Source organism: Terrapene carolina, unplaced genomic scaffold (genome assembly GCF_002925995.2).
Source record: "Terrapene carolina triunguis isolate 2854851 unplaced genomic scaffold, T_m_triunguis-2.0 Scaffold85, whole genome shotgun sequence".
NCBI lineage: Eukaryota > Metazoa > Chordata > Testudines > Emydidae > Terrapene > Terrapene triunguis.
Genome location: NW_020664436.1, coordinates 55,913,222 through 55,931,280, shown reverse-complemented (window position 1 = coordinate 55,931,280; position 18,059 = coordinate 55,913,222). Strand labels below are relative to the sequence as shown.

Sequence of the window (18,059 nt, the reverse complement as noted above, 5' to 3'; positions counted from 1 at the left end):
GGCGGTGCAATTGGTGTTTCAAACCCTCAGAGGGGGCCCATACCATCAGGTACAAATACCTGTCCCCATCCTCTCTCAATTCACTAGGTTTTGTAACCCATGCTTAAATTAATGCTTTACAGCAGTGTTTCTCAAACTTTTGTATTAGTGACCCCTTTCACACAGCAAACCTCTGAGTGTGTCCCCCCTCATACATTATAACACTTTTTTGTATTTAACACTATTATAAATGCTGGAGGTAAAGCGGGGTTTGGGGGTGGAGGCTGACAGTTCGTGACCTCCCATGTAATAACCTCACGACCCCCAGTTTAAGAACCCCTGCTTTATAGTAACCTATATGGAAAATGAAAGACACAAAACTCCAGAGTGAGTTAAACAATATAACCTCAGAAATTCCTTTCCCTAAAATAGATTTTAGACAAATCAAGGGTGGCCTTTTTCCATTACAACAGTAACAAAACTAAACAAAAACTAATGAGTACCGAATTCAAATATGGGCCTTCAATCCCAAAGGATTCTCTAACCAAACAATTCTCCTAGAGAGTTCATCCCCATGTTAAACAGGAAAATGAAGATATCTTGCCAGTAGCAGAAGAGATAAATCATATCATTACATAACTTCAGGAATTTCCTAGAGTATAAAACCTACAGTGGAAGAATTACTGACCCTCTTGCTTGAAAGCACCCACAGGAACACAGCAAGATCAGCCAGCTTCCCTTTCATTTCCCAGCGAGCAGTTAGCCAATGGCAACTATGCTTTGGAATGAGTGCAACATTTCTTACAAAAATACATCTACTCTTTTCTAAATTACCACTTACTGCATGTGGTACAGGAGTGTCAAAAGAACAGGAGCAGAGCCCTCTTACCTTGCTTTTTATCAGCAACCTATTCAATCACCTTATGTGCCCTATAGCTTTAATATAGTTCAGCACTTGGAATTTTGGGGTTTGCCATAGAATGCTACATTCTGCTATATGAATGCAATGGAGGACACTGATTTCTGGCAAAGCTTTTGCAGAACTTAAGCATTTCTTCTTTGCTAGTTTTGCAACAGGCATATGATGGTCAACAGAGCACAGCTAAACAATTAAAAGTAAGTGATGAGATTTTTAATAACATACTAAGGAGTGGAAGGAAACTCCTTTCTCAGTCCACTTACAACACAGTCTTTACACTATATAACATACAAACTTGCTCCATTCTTTGGATTTGGTCTTATTAACAAAGAACACCGCTTTGCCTATTTTTGATTCACAACAATATTTTGCCTCTTACCTCATGACTACTTCCTTTATTTAGTAGCCTTTTGTGAAGGACCTTGTCAAATCTAAATCAACTATGTCAATCGGTTTCTCTTTATCCAATACTAAATATGTTCAAAATATTCTAATACATTAGAGAGAAAATTTCCTTTTGCAGAAACTGTGCTGAACAGACCATATTATCATGATTTCCAGGTATTTTATTGTTCTACTATTAATTATGATTTCAATCAATTTACCAGGTATGCCAGGTTTACTGGCCTGTAATTCTCCAGTTCATCCCTTGAGTTTGTTTTAAACATGGTATGTGTCATTAAGAGATGGCAAATATATTTTGTTTATAAATGTGTCTCGGTATCTAAACAACTGATACACATCACTTTTGATACACTGTATTACCTACTATTGACTTCTACTTGACTTTTTCAAGTAAATGGAAAGAAATTAAAAAAAAAAATCAGATATGCAGGTTTGCTTGGATTAAAAGTGCACATATTATATAAATTTTCCAGTTTATAATCTTTAACAAAAGGTGACCTTGCTTGGGGATCTGTACCAAGCCAGGTTTAGTTTATGACAATGCAATTCTCAAAACAAATTGTTTGCCTTCAATCTTGTTTTAAACATGTGTAGGTTCTTCCTGTACTGCTTACTGAACTCACAAGAGGTGGACAGGCAACCTACAGAGCTAGTGAACTGCAGCATTGTCACTCAGAATGCAACTGAACAGAAGAGGCATTCATACTGTGCTCTGTAATACAGCTCAACGTTAAAGCCAACACTGTAAATAACTGTGTTCTTGAAAGAGCGCTGTTAACCTCGAGACCTCAAAGGAAGCTCTTACAGGACAGAAAAAAGTAATTCTATTCAAAAACAAAACAAACACACAGTCATACATTTTCCATTCTTAGTAAGAAATTATATAAAATTAGACTGGTGCAACTGACTGAAACAGGAACAGCAGGAAGGCAGCATTTACAGGCCAGGTGCAGCTTATGTATAGGTCACGGCAGGCCTACAGACCTACTTCTTATTTTTAATTTAAAAATAAGAAAATTGAACAACAATGTATTTTACATTATTTTAATATTACATTGGGGAGCTGGGAGTGGGAGGGACCTTCTGAATGCAGGATTTTACAGAAGTTATATGAAGGTTATAACATAAATGAAGAATGGCTATGGTACCTGCATAAACCCCCAACCACCAATCTCATTGCCAAGCCTGACTACAGCGGTATACAAAAACTTGATCACTGCTATAAAAACTACCAATAAATCATTCCTGCTTTTAAATAATATCAAGGCTCTTAGCGAAACACCCCTCTCCCCTCCAAAACAACTCAAACTATCTGAACTTTTCTTTCATGGAGTTAATAATCTAGTGTTATTTGAACATATTTTGTGGTATAAATACCTTTAAACTTTAAAAAAGAGAGAAAGTAAAACAGCAGTATTAAAAAACAGAAACCAATAAGAGAGAAACGTATGGCTGTGACTGGCACCCGATGAGCTAAAGCATAATGGAACACTCATATCTTGTTTAAATATCGATCGAGGTGAATCTAGTCTGACCATATTTAGGAAATACTGCAAAACCTTCCTCTTTGAAAAAGTCTTTCCACTCACAATGCTCATAATTCCTACACCACTACCTCTAGACCTCTCCCAATCAAAAAATAAGGGGTGGGAGGAGTTGATAAAAATCTTTAAAAAAATAAAATCAACAACAATCCTATTCCTAGAACAGTTTTAACCCTGAAATGAGTGAAGTGCCAGAAACTCCTCAGAATCCACTAGGGACTCGTTTATTGCTACAGGTTTTACATAGAAGACACTCAGGTACTATGGTGATGGGCAGCAATACAAAATTCTACAATTGATATTTAAAAAATTTTGAACACACCACCCTTCACATAGACACTTAATGCAATGAATCAGAACAGCTCCTTTGGGGTCTGACACAGACCCTGTTAAAATCCATAGAAAACTCCCATTGACTTGAATAGACTTTGGCTCAGTCCCTTAGAGTATTGTGCAGAGCTCTGACACGGATTGTTTGACACTTCTTAGCATATGTAACTAGTTAACACAATTCCTTCTTACCACATGGCTGTATCCTTGTGTACATCAGTTTTGTTCTTCACACCATATCCCTGAATAGCCTGAAGCAACAGCTTCAAGTGACCAGAAGGGCAGCCTTCTCTCAAACTAATCCAACAGAGCCCATTTCTAGTTACTTTAATACCAACAAGGTGAAACAACTTTCAAAGTGGTGTTAAGCCTAACTGTTTTGACAATGTCGCCTTACTGCTGGTAAATTTGCAACTGAAAGCTATTCTGGAGAACTGGATTCTATTCCTGCCTCTGCCACAGAGTTATGTGATGCCAATCAAATCGCTTAAACCAAACTTTTCACAGGTGGTCATTAACTGTGTGTTCCTCATTTTCTGGGTGACTGCCTTAAGACCCTAGAGCCTGATTTGCAGAATTGCTGAGCACTCACAGCTGCTACTGAAGTCAATGGGAGCTATCCTTCAAACACAGCATTTTATAGCACTTCGTAAGAAGTCTGAATAATCAGATCCTAGGTGTCTCAGATTGGGCACCCAAAATGAATGGATACTTTGATCTTAACCTCTGCCTCAGTTCCCCAACTATCCCCCCCAAATGGGGATAGTAATACTATCTCATCTCACAGGGGTGTTGTGAAAATAAATTCATTAGTGTTTGGGACATGCTTAGATGGTATAGTGATGAGAGCCACAGTAAAGCCCATGACGAAACTAATAATTCTGTCTTCACAGCAGGGTTTGAATAGTACACACTAAAAAAAGGCATCGGCCCACACTGAAAAATAAGGAGAAAACCAAATATTGAACAGCTACCCATTAAGCAAGCACCATCCATCCTGTGCATTGAACGAGGCAGGCTTCCGATAGGGGGAAAAAATGGTTTGTGATCATGTAATTAAAGACTGTATCTTAATGCATATGTAGAAGGGGGAGGGGGTTAAGAATGCACAGGCAACCTTAACTCTGACATTTCCTAACTTCTGAGTACTGGATTTTCAAGTTTCATAGAATGCTTTTAATGTAGGGTTTTGGACATCATACAAAACAGATTCCTTGTGAATTTAAACTTCATGTGAAAAATCCTTACCCCAAAAGGAGTGTTGTACTGAATGGGAGAACACACACTTAAAATTGTACGGAAAAGCTCTTTAAATACATCAGGTCTCATGGATGCCACACCACCACATGTTGGCACATTTAACACCATGGCAATAAGAGGAGGATGTCTTGTAGGCTTACCTGATATTCATTTGGCCAGAAGGTGCTGACAGCCAGCTCAGCTCGGAGCCAGTCTCTGCCAGTAGAGCCTGTCACATTCCAAATGGGATTAGCAAGAGGTCCCTTGTTCACCCTAACTAAAATGTTCAAGGTTCCAGGGTTCGCTCCACTCTTGCTATATAAAAGGTAACTGAAATCAATGCAGTGAGTGTCATTTTCCTTCATCGTAGGAAGTTGAAGTCGAGCCTTTTCTCCAGGATCATGGTCTGAGGAATCCACTATCATGCATGATCCTGAAAAGAGAAAGAGTTGAAGATACATAAATGCAGGGATTCAAAACAGCTCACTCTAAATAAGAGGAAAAGAAAATACATGGGTGGGCAGGTACTAATGTTCAAACATATTTAAAATACAATTCAAAACAAAATATTGAGACTACAGGAGTAGCAACAGATTCAAAGGAATTTAGGCTGCTAGCCACCCAGGGGAATCCACTGAGTTAGCCACTTAGACAGTCTATACAAACATGGGCAAAGAGAGGCACTTGGGAATGCAATCCACTAAAGGCAGCACACTTGGCGGGGGCTACGTAAGCCAGGTCTACCTATCTAAAAGCATCAGGTGCCTAATTCCAGGACTGATTTTTGTCAGGGTTGAAGGTTTAATGTTTGTACTAAAATGCATTTTGAATGCATATGAATAAATATGAAATATTGTTAAACCACATAAAATGGCTTAATTTTCCTACACATCTATTGCTATAGAGCAAAGACACTGAAAAATGGCCTTATATTGATTTAGACGATGCAACCATTACTCACATTTGTGAGCATTTATTCACACTAGGAGCCCCAGAGCCACATTCCTTGTGTGACTAAATTCTTGCTAACAGAGTAAGTGCTGCAAAATCGAGCCTATTGTTAGTAATTAGTGGAGCAACTGTGACAATTTTTGGTAAGCAAAAGAGCTCTTCGGAGCGGTGCGGTGGGGGTGTATGATATAAGCAAAATAAATTACACTATACACCAGGAGGCATTGTGTGGAGGTTTTTGAAAATGCACGAGCTACAGGAACAAGAAATGGTTGATAAGTTATTGATCAATGGAAATAGAAATGTTTATGTGTAAATGAGAGAGAAAAATCAGCATTTGACTCATTTGTTTGATAAAACTTTCCATTGACTTGCATAGCAATTCCGCACTGCACAATTATTCTCTAACAAAATAGAAAACAAATGTTTTACAGATTCAAATAAATTAGTTTTTACAAAGCTATATTACTAGTGTTTAATTATTATTATTTTGTTAATTGATCTAGGAATAAAACCCCTTTCTTAAAAAAGTTGTATACTGGATACAGCTTCAGTGCTCAGTTTATATTTGATTACCCATGTAGAACCCGCCATTATGATCTCTTTACAGACAACTTGACAAGATTTCATTGGCTAATTGCCAGCTTCTTCACTGTTACTGCCTATTTTTAAAAATGAAATGAAAGGTACTAGGATATTTAGATTCATTATTATTACAAATCTCCAGCAATTATGGTTTAAAATTGATAGACAATTGTGCATTGTTACTCGAATGGACTCACTGACATTCAGCTGTTATGCCCCTTGGCTCTAGAGTAAACTTCAAAAGACTATTTGGAACCTACCTTTTAGCTCAGAGATACTGTTGAAATCATTTGGTGGTTTCTGGTTAGTGCAGTTTGACATAACTTATTGTCACAGTTTTGGTGATAAATACTACTCATTTGGCCTGCAATTTCTTTTGCTAATTTAGGATTAGAAGAAAGAAATTTTGGTGCAAAAAATAAATTAAGATTCTGTTCTACAACACGAGCACAAAGACACCTTCAACCAACTATAGTGGATGAACTTGCAGCTAACAAAATGCCTTCCGTAATTACATTTACTTTACAAATATTTTTAAATGATGGGCAAACCATCACCATTTTTCCAGCAGAATGGAGGTTTTATTAAGCATTCTGAAAGCTACCGCATAGGAGCAGATCAAACCTTTTCTGACTTTACTTACACACCCAGTGGAACAAACTGAGCTTAGGAGAGAACTGTAGTTTGTTGAATAGTCAGCATAAAAGTAAAAGAACTGAAAAGCAAAAGTATCAAACTAAGTAATACATAACTCATCTTTGGCACAAGTAGTTATAGTACATGTAAAAAAACTAGGGCTGTCATGTCAAGCAATTAAAAAAATTACTCACGATTAATCGTGCGATTAAAAGAATTAATTGTGATTAATCGTGCGATTAATTCCACTGTTAAACAATAATAGAATACCATGTATTTAAATAATTTTGGATGTTTTCTACATTTTCAAATAAATTGATTTCAGTTACAACACAGAATACAAAGTGTACATTGCTCACTTTATATTTATGTTTTATTACAAGTATTTGCACTGTAAAAAACAAAAGAAAGTACTGTAGTGCAATCTCTTTATGAGGAAAGTTGAACTTACAAATGTAGAATTATGTAAAAAAAACTGCATTCAAAAATAAACCGATGTAAAATTTTAGAGCCTGCAAGTCCACTCAGCCCTACTTCTTGTTCAGCCAATCACTCAGACAAACAAGTTTGTTTACATTTGCAGGAGATAATGCTGCCCGCTTCTTGTTTATGTCAACGGAAAGTGAGAACAGTCATTCTCATGGCACTGTTGTAGCCGGCATCGCAAGATATTTACATGCCAGATGCTCTAAAGATTCATATGTCCCTTCATGCTTCAACCACCATTCCAGGGGACATGAATCCATGCTGATGATGGGTTCTGCTCGATAACGATCCAAAGCAGTGCAGACAGACATGTTCATTTTCATTATCAACCACCAGCAGAAGGTTGATTTTCTTTTTTGGTGGTTCAGGTTCTGTAGTTTCTGCATCAAAGTGCTGCTCTTTTAAGACTTCTGAAAGCATACTCCACACCTCATGCCTCTCAGATTTTGGAAGGCACTTCAGATTCCTAAACCTAGGGTCGAGTGCTGTAGCTATCCTTAGAAATCTCACATTGGTACCTTGCATTTTGTCAAATCTGCAGTGAAAGTGTTCTTGAAATGAACAACATGTGCTGGGTCATCATCCGAGACCGCTATAACATGAAATATATGGCCGAATGTGGGTAAAACAGAAGAGGGGACATATAATTCTCCCGCAAGGAGTTCAGGCACAAATTTAATTAACACATTTTTTTTTTTAAACGAGCGGCATCAGCATGGAAGCATGTCCTCTGGAATGGTGGCCAAAGTATGAATGTTTATTGTCGAATGTTTAGCATATCTGGCACATAAATATCTTGCAATGCCGGCTACAAAAGTGCCATGCAAATGCCTGTTCTCACTTTCTGGTGACATTGTAAAGAAGAAGAAGAGGGAAGCATTATCTCCTGTAAATGTAAACAAACTTGTTTGTCTTAGCGATTGGCTGAACAAGAAGTAGGACTGAGTGGATCTGTAGGCTCTGAAGTTTTACGTTGTTTTGTCTTTAAATTATGTAACAAAAAAACCCCTACATTTGTAAGCTGCACTTTCATGACAAAGAGATTGCACTACAGTACTTGTATGAGGTGAATTGAAAAAGACTATTTCTTTTGTTTGCAAATATTTGCACTGTAAAAATGATGATCAAAAATAACCATCACTTTGATTTCAATTACACAAAATACAATATATATGAAAATGTAGAAAAACATGCAAAATATTTAATAAATTTCAATTGGTGTTCTATTGTTTAATAGTGTGATTAATCGTGATTAATTTTTTTGAATTAATCGCGTGAGTTAACTGTGATGCATCAACAACCCTATAAAACACCCAAAATATATTAGCCTGTTTGTCCTCGTCACTATTAAGAAGCCCTCCGTTAGTCTTTGTAAATTCCAAAGCCATACAATCTTTCAGCATATAGATATTGTATAGTACTCTTCTTAGCTTCATTTTTCAACATTCAACAGTACTTAAAACCAAATTTGCATACATTTATCTACATATGTTCGTCCTCCAGCACAACATGAAATGCTCCAGACAGCACTTATAACCATTTGTCACAAAGCCAAAGCATCTGTTCAACATTTTGCCAACTACTTATTTCCCCCCTTTTTAAACAGACTTTATCCCATGAGAACGCAGAACCCTCCAACCGCCACTTCCTAAACCGCTCTAAGGAAAGTGAAATTCAAACCAGGAATCCTTGCCAACGTAAACTCATCAAATTTATATCTTTGACAAATGTTGCTGATGATATCTGTTTTAAGTATTCTTATATTGTAAAGGTGACACACACATATATAAATATAATAATAAACAAACAAACACAGTACCTTAAAAAGACAAGGCTAAACTTAAACACTTAAACTTAAAAAATTAACTTAGGGGAATATCTAAGGCAATGGGTTGCAACATAAAACACAATATATAACATAAATCCACATTCCAAGAGTTTATTCTGTATGGAAACTACTATTTTGTACAATGCCAACAGATATTAGTTGTCCTACACAAAAGGTTTATAATTACAAGTCTATTAAAATGCATTTAATGTGGTTATAAACAAATCATTAATTCACCAACTTGGAACATGATTGGCTGGCCAGGGTCACGCTATTGGCAGATGCAGATGAATTGTAGGACCCCAATCCTGCAAGCACTCGTGTATGTGCTTAACTTTACCAGGGTTGCCTGGAGCCCGGTTTTCAACTGGAAAGTCCAGTAAAAAAGGTGTCAAGTCAGTGGCCAAAAGACTGACTACCCCAGGGTCAGGGAAGGCGCCGGGTCATTAACTCGCACTAGCCCCTGCTCAGCCAGAGTCGCCTTCTACCTGCAGGCAGGCTCCTTGTCATACTGCATCAGCTCCCATCCCAGCCCCGAGGCAGAGGGAGTCCAGCTTGGGGGAGGAGATGGAGTGGAGACGATCCAGGGAGGGAGGGAGGAGAGGAGTGAATGAGGAGGGGCAAGGCCTTGGGGGGGGAAAGGCAGAGCAGGGGCAGGGCCTCAGGGGTTCAGTTACCTGCAATTAGAAAGGTGGCAACCCTAAACTTAACCCGCATGGGCAGCCCTCAGTGAAGACAACAAAACACACCCAGAAGTCAATAGGACTACCCAAGTGTGTAAACTGCACACCTACATGCTTGCAGAATCAGGGCACTTCACACCTATGTAGAAATATACATTTCACAAGCTTCATCAGTTATGAAGTGAAACTAACTGTAATTGGGTTAGAAAAGAAGATAACTGTAGCAGTTTTTAAAAAAATATTTTAAACTAACAATATTAACACATCATTTCATTCTTTTATCATATATCTAAGCTGTGGACTTTGCTGAGTAGGTAATAAACAATTCATAACATTCCCCACCCACCTCCCACATACTGTTTACATACAAGTTATGAGATTTTCGAAGTTATGTACATTAAACTGCACATGCAGATTAGTGCACCTGAATAAGTCAGGTATTTGCATGTCCCCAGGTCCAATAAGATACCTAGCTGGTGCTGTGCAGAGGCAAATAACCTATTGGTAATTGCATAAGCACATAAGTTGTTCCTATACACAGTTGTACACACCTTACTTTGAAAGTTAAACCCACAGTAGTTTAGCACTACAAAGTCAATAGATTTAAGTTCATTACTGCTTTTAATAAAAAAATAATGGCGCATTTAACAGGACCAGTTAACATTGCTGACCAATAAACTGGGCAATGAATAATGGCCATAATTACTGGCAGTCATGTGAAACTAGTAAAGCAAGGGAAGAGAGGATATACCGCAGATTATCACTTTAAATAACTCAGATTACACAAATATTGACTACTGATTAGAGCATATTTTACAAAAAGAGACAAAATTGCTTGGCTAGTTAAGCCTAACAAAACAAAGGCTAAGAAAGGATGTGACTGCTCTCTATAAATACATCTGAGGAGAATGAACACCAGGAAGGGAGAAGAACTATGCAAAGTAAAGGACAATACTGGCACAAGACAAAATAGGTATAAAATGGTATAATAAATTTAGTCTGGAAATTAGATTAAGATTCTGGAACAGCTTCCCAGTTGGAATAATGGGTGTAAACAATCTAACTTGTCTTAAAATGGAATTTGATAAGTTTATTAATAGGATTATATGATGGCGTTTCCTGCAAAACCAGAGGACTGGGGACACTGACCTAGTCCTTCCAATCCTATCTCCTCTGTTAAACACAGGAGTAATGAGAGGATAGGAAATCAAGAAGCAGTACAAAAACCATTATTGCACCTGACAGAAATACGAAGTATGGTCAAGGTCATATGACTACCAATCCATAAGACTCATAAAATAAGCAGTGCCAATTTTCAAACTCGAGAATTTAGAGCTATAGTTATAAACACAATAGTTAGCAGAACTATAAATGACAGCTGAATGTTTACATTAATAAAATGTTTGTCTGCACTGTCAAAAAAGGTGTGCATTTAACCAATCCACATTAGCTATCTTGCTGTAAGAGACACCCGTCCTGGCAGCGAAGACAGCCTCTGTTAACATTAAAGAGTGTGTTCATTTTTGTTCTCTGAATTTCACAGTGGCTAATTCCATCTTTGCATGAGGTTATCAGAAATGAGAGGTGAAGAATATATATTAAGTCATCTGTTCATACCCTGCCAGTGAGGAACTGTTTCCAACTGAATCTTTTTCTTGTTAGTACAGGCCATTTTTGTAAGTCCCAAATGATGAGACTGTCATCACTTGTCCTGTAGGACTACTGCAAAGCCCATCACATCTCCCTGTCAGGAAAATGTTAGTAGTATTCAGTCTGACTTTTATTGCACTACACTGCCTTGGTGTATCTCTACACATTCCTCTTCATCCTTGGTGTTTACATCCTCTTAAATACTTGTACACAGTTATATCCCTCCCCCCATCATATTTAAAGCATTGTTTTGCCTAGTTATACATATTTAATTTTTATTTTCCCTCAAATCAATCCCACACCACCATAATTTTTGCTGCTCGCCTCTGTACTCCCTCCAATTTATAAGTCAATTAATGGTCCATAACATAACCATCCTCAATGCAATACAGCAACGAAAAGGTCAGTGCAATTCTCTGGTGCATACAAAGAGGCATCAAGTTATGCAGTAATGAAATAATATTCCCTCACTGCAGCTTTGGTGAGACTTCACTTGAAATTCAGTTCTAGGAACCTCAGATACAAAAAAATTTTGATTCTGTTTTGATCATGTTCTTTTAATCTTGATTATTTACCTTCAGGCGCTGGTTTACTCCTTGCCTTGGGGGTGCTCAACCCTCGCTCTGCCCCAGGCCCCACCCCCACTCCACCCCTTCCCCCAAACCACCACCCTTGCCATTCCTCTCCCCACCCCTACTCCACCCTGCCTCTTCCTGCCCAGTTCCACCCCCTCCCCCGACCACACCCCATCACCACACCTCCCCCTCACCCCAGTGCCTCCTGCATGCCACGGAACCGCTGATCGCAGCAAGCAGGAGGCACTCGGAGGGAGAGAAAGGAGTTGATCGGCAGGGATGCCGGTGGATGAGAGGTACTGGGGGGGAGGGGGAGGAGCTGGCTGCCGGTGGGTACTAAGCACCCACTAATGATGTTCTGGAGTCCTGGAGCACCCACGGAGTTGGCACCTATGCATTTACCCATTCGAAGCCCACTCCACATACATGGAATAAACTGGATCCATACTGCAATCAGCTGATTGGAAAAAAAACATTGGGTAGGGATGGAGATGCTTCATAGATTCCAAGGCCAGAAAGAACCATTGTGATCATCTTGTCAGACCTCCTGTGTAACAAAGGCCATAGAACTTCCCCAAAATAATTCCTAGAATATATCTTTTAGAAGAATACCTAAACTTGATTAAAAAATTGGCAGTGATAGGGAATCCACCCCCACCCTTGGTAAACTATTCCAGTGGTTAATTACCTTCTCTGTTAAAGATTTACAGCTTATTTCTAGTCTGAATTTGTCTAGCTTCAACTTCCAATCATGGGATCATGTTATACCTTTCTCTGCTAGCTTGAAGAGCCCATTATTATATATTTGTTCACCAAATAGATACTTATACACTCTAATCAAGTCACCCTTTAACCTTCTGTTTGTTAAACTAGATAGTTTGAGTTCCTGGCGTCTATCACTCTAAGGCCTGTTTTTTAATCCTTTAATCATTCTTGTGGCTCTTCTCTGAATTGTCTCCAATTTATCAACATCCTTCTTGAATTGTGGACACGAGAACTGGACAAAGTATTCCAGCAGCACCAGTGCCAAATGCAGAGGTAAAATAGCAGAAGGCCCTATTGTTATGTATGCTGTTTGCATAAATGAAAAAGTTGAGATTGATGTTGGAACCTTAAAGAAAATATCCTCAGCTTATGTTTAACTGTAACTTTGTATTAGAGTTCTTCTTGCAAGAGGAATTTCCTTTAAAAAATTAAAAATCCAAGTGCCCTTAAAACGATCCTCATTAGCTGGGACAAACAGCTTTGCCACACCAGCTCCCACACTACCCAGTGACAAGTGACTGATCTACCCTTGCAAAATGGTAAATTCCCACTGCCACTTGCATTATTGAAGAGAAAATAAACCAAAGAAAACCATGCAGGAAGCTACAAACAATGCTGGATTCATTTCTTTAACATTAATATAATTTCCCACAACTTCAGTTTCATGTTTTTGCCATTCAGATTTAAATAATTTGCATTAATAAGGATATGGGAAACACAAGGTTTGCCCAAATCAATGATAAGGAGCATCTCAACTGGTGAGTTTAAAGAAAGCATTTAGAAATAGGTTAGTGGGTTCATTTTCAAAATACTCTGCACCATTATATCACCACGCCTATATCTTAATATGCCTGAAATTTAGCGATTTCTCCTCTATAACATTAAAAATAGTCAACGTTAACAAGATTAATATTGCAGGAAATAATGCAAAAGGCCTCTGAAATTTGTGTGAACGGGAAAGATTGTCTCCTGTTCTCAATGGCTGTGCCATTCCTTCTTCACAGCATTAAGGGATTGCTGTTGCCTTGTTTTAATTTCTTTACAAGCTGCTGTAAATCAAAGTGAATACCACAACCACCAATTTCAACACAGCTGTGCTGTTCCCTTCCAATTTCTCAGAGTTGAAATGAAAACTGAGACAAGACTAAATGTCTGTCTGAATTGGCAGCAGAGAGAAGATACAGGACATAGAATGGGGTAGCAGAGAGAGGAGGAGGAATGGCGGGAAGGAACTGAGAGGTTTTTTTTCTTTTACATTCACAATAGATAAAAACTGGGAGTTTTAGAAACAGATTTAAAATAATGTATCAGAAAGTTAAGCTACACTGGATGTGGAATGGAATACTCCACTTAGGTCTTATCTCAGAGAAACCTGAACTATTGGTCAGCTGAGCCATCATGCCACAGCTCTGCTCCAAAGCAAAGTCAAAGTACCGTGCATTGACACAGTAAGGAAAGGAGAGGTACTAGTGAGTACTTTGAATTCTCCAAATATATTGTCTTTGCAGATCAACACTGAAGCTGGCAAGACAACGGCAGTTTGCTAGCTGGTGAGTATCTCTGGGGCACTTCTACCATCTTGCTACTGATTAATTTTGAGGGGCAAGGAACTTGTCATCGAGTTTGGTAGGACTCTGGCTAGTTTACTGGTTTGATGCATTTGAAATCTAGGCTTGGTTGCTGACTGGCTAGGGGAAGTTGCTCAGCAGATAGGCGAGCTAGTGCCTGACTTCTAGCAGGGCTCTCTGAAGTGAGATTAGTGCAGTTTCTGATTGGATAGGCCAGCGATTAAAGAAAGCTGAGTGAGATGGGGTGAGTCACCCATTCCAGCTGCATTTAGGACCCAGGCTTTAAAGAGCATGCAGGCTCCCAGTGGCTGGTGAGACATAGGCAGCTGGGAAATTAAGGGAGATAGCCACCGTAGTTCACCAGCAGAGGACAGCAGGGAGATGGATTTTGTTTTCCCTCCCACCCCTTAACTTGCAGGTACACTACAAGGAAGAACCCAAAATGAGAGAACCCACACCATTGCTGCACCTGTGGAGATCCTGGCTAAACAGGCATTCTGACCGAGGAGGCTTCTACCCTGGTCCCGGTCTTGGCCTGCTGGGAATGCAGCCTGCATGTTCCCACCCAGGATAGCCAGGCAGAAGGGAACCACCAGGTGTGAGAGGCATCTGCTGGTGGAGTCCTTTCTGGAGCAGGTAAGAGCTGCAGAAGGAGGTAGCTCATCTGCACAGCATCCGGGATCAAGAGGACTTCATTAACAGAATGCACATGGAAACACCTGGGATGGAGGGTGCTAACCAACCAGAAAAAACAAGAGTAGCACCAGAGGAGGAAGGAGAACCAGTGGTGACAGCCTCAGATGAGTGGGGAGGGCTTTAAACTAGGTTCAAAGGGGGCAGGAAACAAAAGCCCATGGGTAGATATAAAAAAGTGACCCAGAGACACCCACCAATTAATATTAACAACAAGAGGAAAGGAACACAATTCAGAATAGAGAAAAAACAGGCTAAAAAATATATAAATAAGTTAGATGTATTCAGGTTGGCATGGCCTGACCAACTTCACCCAAGCACAGATAAGGAACTAGATGAGACAATCTCAAAACCATTAATGAATCTCTTCGAGACCTCATAGCGTATGGGTGAAGTCCCAAAGGACTAGAGAAGGGCCATTATAGTACCTTGCTTTAAAAGGCGGAATAAAGAGTACCCAGTGAATTACAGACCAGTCACAGCCTAACTGTGATACCTGAAAAGATACTGGAACAAATCATTAAACAATCAATTTGTAAGCACCTACAAAAGAGTTATACAAAAAAGAAAAATAGATTTGTCAAGAACAAATCATGCCAACCTAATTTCCTTCTTTGATAGGGTTGCTGGCTTACTGGATCGAGGGGAAGCAGTAGACATGATATATCTTGGTTTTTGAGAGGCTTCTGACAGTCCTATGTGGCATTCTCATATGCAAACCATGGAAATACAGTCTACAGAAAATACTATAAAGCGGGTGCATATCTGGATGAAGACTGGACTCAAAAAGTAGTTGTCACTGGTTCACTGTCAAACTGGGAGGACATATCCCACAGGGGTCTATCCTAGGTCCAGTACTATTCAATATTTGCATTAATGAAATGGATAATGGAATGGAGAGAATGCTTATGCAATTTGCAGATGACACCAAGCTGGGAGGGGATGCAAGCACTTTAAAAGACAGGATTAGAATTAAAAATGACCTTGACAAATTAGAGAATTGTGTTGAAATCAGTAAGATGAAATTCAGAGCAGACAAGTGCAAAGAACTAAACGTGGGGAGGAAAAATCAAATGCACAAATAAAAAATGGGGAATAACTGGCTAGGCAATAGTACTGCTGAAAATGATTTGGGGGTTATAATGAATCACAAATCCAATATGACTAAACAATGAGATGCAATTGTGAAAAAGGTTAAAATAATTCTTGGGTGTATTACCAGCAGTGTCATATGTAAGGCACAGGAAGTAATTGTCCTCCTTTACTCAGTGCTGGTGAGGCCTCAGCTGGAGCACTGTTTCCAATTCTAGGTGCCACACTTTAGGAAAAAGTGGACAAATTAGAGCGTCCAGAGGAGAGCAACAAACATGATAAAAATGTTTAGAAAACCTGATCTACGAGGAAAGGTCAAAAAACTGGGTCTTCAGAAGTCTAGTCTTCAGAAAGAAGACTGGGTGGGGACCTGATAAGAGTCTTCAAATACGTTAAGGGCTGTTATAAAAAGAGGATGGTGATCGACTGATCTCCATGTCCACTGACAGTAGAACAAGAAGTAATGGGCGTAATCTGCAACAAGGGAAATTTAGGTTAGATATTAAGAAAAACTTTCTAACTTCAAGATACTTAAGCACTGGAATAGGCTTTCCAAGGGAGTCTGTGGAATCTGCATCATGGAGGGTTTTAAGAACAAGATGGACAAATCCCTGGATGATCTAGGTTTACTTGGTCCTACCTCACTGCAGGGGGCTAGACTAATGACCTCTCAAGGTCCCTTCCAGCCCTATGATTCTATGAAGAGTGTCACGTGCCTTGCCCAGTCCATAATCATGCTAAGACAATTTTTACTAATAGTAAAAAAAAATTAGAAGGCACGCACATCTTCTTTCCTAGAGCCATCTAAAGGTAGAGGGTACAAAGGAGCCTCTCCTGCTAACTATTTCTCAGTCCACTGGCTGCGGCAGCTACAGAATTTCTTTTCCCCTTATTTCCACCAGCTATGGATATGGGGATATGATAGAGGTCTATAAAATCGTGAGTGGCGTGGAGAAAGTGAAAAAGAAAGTGAACATAAGAACGGCCATATTGGGTCAGACCAAAGGTCCATCTAGCCCAGTATCCTGTCTTCTGACAGTGGCCAATGGCAGGTGCCCCAGAGGGAATGAACAGAACAGGTAATCATCAAATGATCCATCCCCTGTCGCTCATTCCCAGCTTTTGGCAAACAGAAGCTAGGGACACCATCCCTGCCCATCCTAGCTTATTTATGTTATTTATTCCTGCACATAACATAAGAACTAGGGGTCACTTGATAAAATGAACAGGCAGCAGGTTTAAAACAAACACAATGAAGTACTTCTTCATACAATGCACAGTCAACCTGTGGAACTCATTGCCATTGTGAAAGCCAAAACTATAACAGGGTTCAAAAAAGAAAGATAAGTTCACGGAGGATAGGTCCCATCAATGGCTATTAGCCAGGATGGGCAGGGATGCAACAGGGATGTCCCTAGCCTCTGTTTGCCAGAAGGTAGGAGTGGACGACAGGGGATGGATCACTTGACTATTGCCTGTTCTGTTCATTCTCTTTGAAGCACCTGGCATCGGCCACTGTTGTAAGACAGGATACTAGGCTAGATGGACCACTGGTCTAACCCAGTATTGACGTTATGTTCTTATGTTATGTTTTTAACTAAAACTTTAAAAATTGAAAGTTTAAAGCCCAGTTTTCCTGTATGCCTGTTTTGAGTTTCTTGACCTTGATTCTGAGGGATTGGATAGGGTGTGTTATTTTAGCTTCTTTAGTCTGGGCCTTTCACCCTAACTTTTTGCTATGGTAGACCCTTGCAAATATCTAGCCTGCAATAAACTGCAAAACCTATGAAAATAAAAGGTCAGTGACTGACCATTGTGACAGAAACTTGAAGTGTCTATGCAAAAGACACTGGTCTTAGAACATGCTTCCTTGTGTAGCCTTTTCCAGCAGACCATAAAGAAAAGGGCCAGAAAACTCAAGCACCTCCTTTACAGAAAAGGCTGTATCGGCCACTGAAATCAAATCCCTCTGTATAGGTTCCCCCCACAGAATCTTTGTTTTTTAGAATGTAAAGAGAAAAGAAAAAACTGACACTCCTTTGAGGCAGGCAGACCCACTGTAAAGAAGATGAGAGCTCTGTACATTGTAGCTTTGAGCATCCATTATTTGTCACAGCACTGTTCCCAAGAC

General features: G+C 39.4%; 1 protein-coding gene across 1 annotated transcript in view; it reads right to left on the bottom strand.

Moving 5' to 3' along the window:
* The window catches only part of PTPRK (protein tyrosine phosphatase receptor type K), a 564,673-nt gene that overhangs the window by 364,744 nt on the left and 181,870 nt on the right, over window positions 1–18,059 (bottom strand). The window contains exon 3 of the mRNA XM_026649826.2: window positions 4,578–4,849. Coding sequence (XP_026505611.1) covers window positions 4,578–4,849 — 272 coding nt within the window. The remainder of the gene's footprint in view (window positions 1–4,577; window positions 4,850–18,059) is intronic.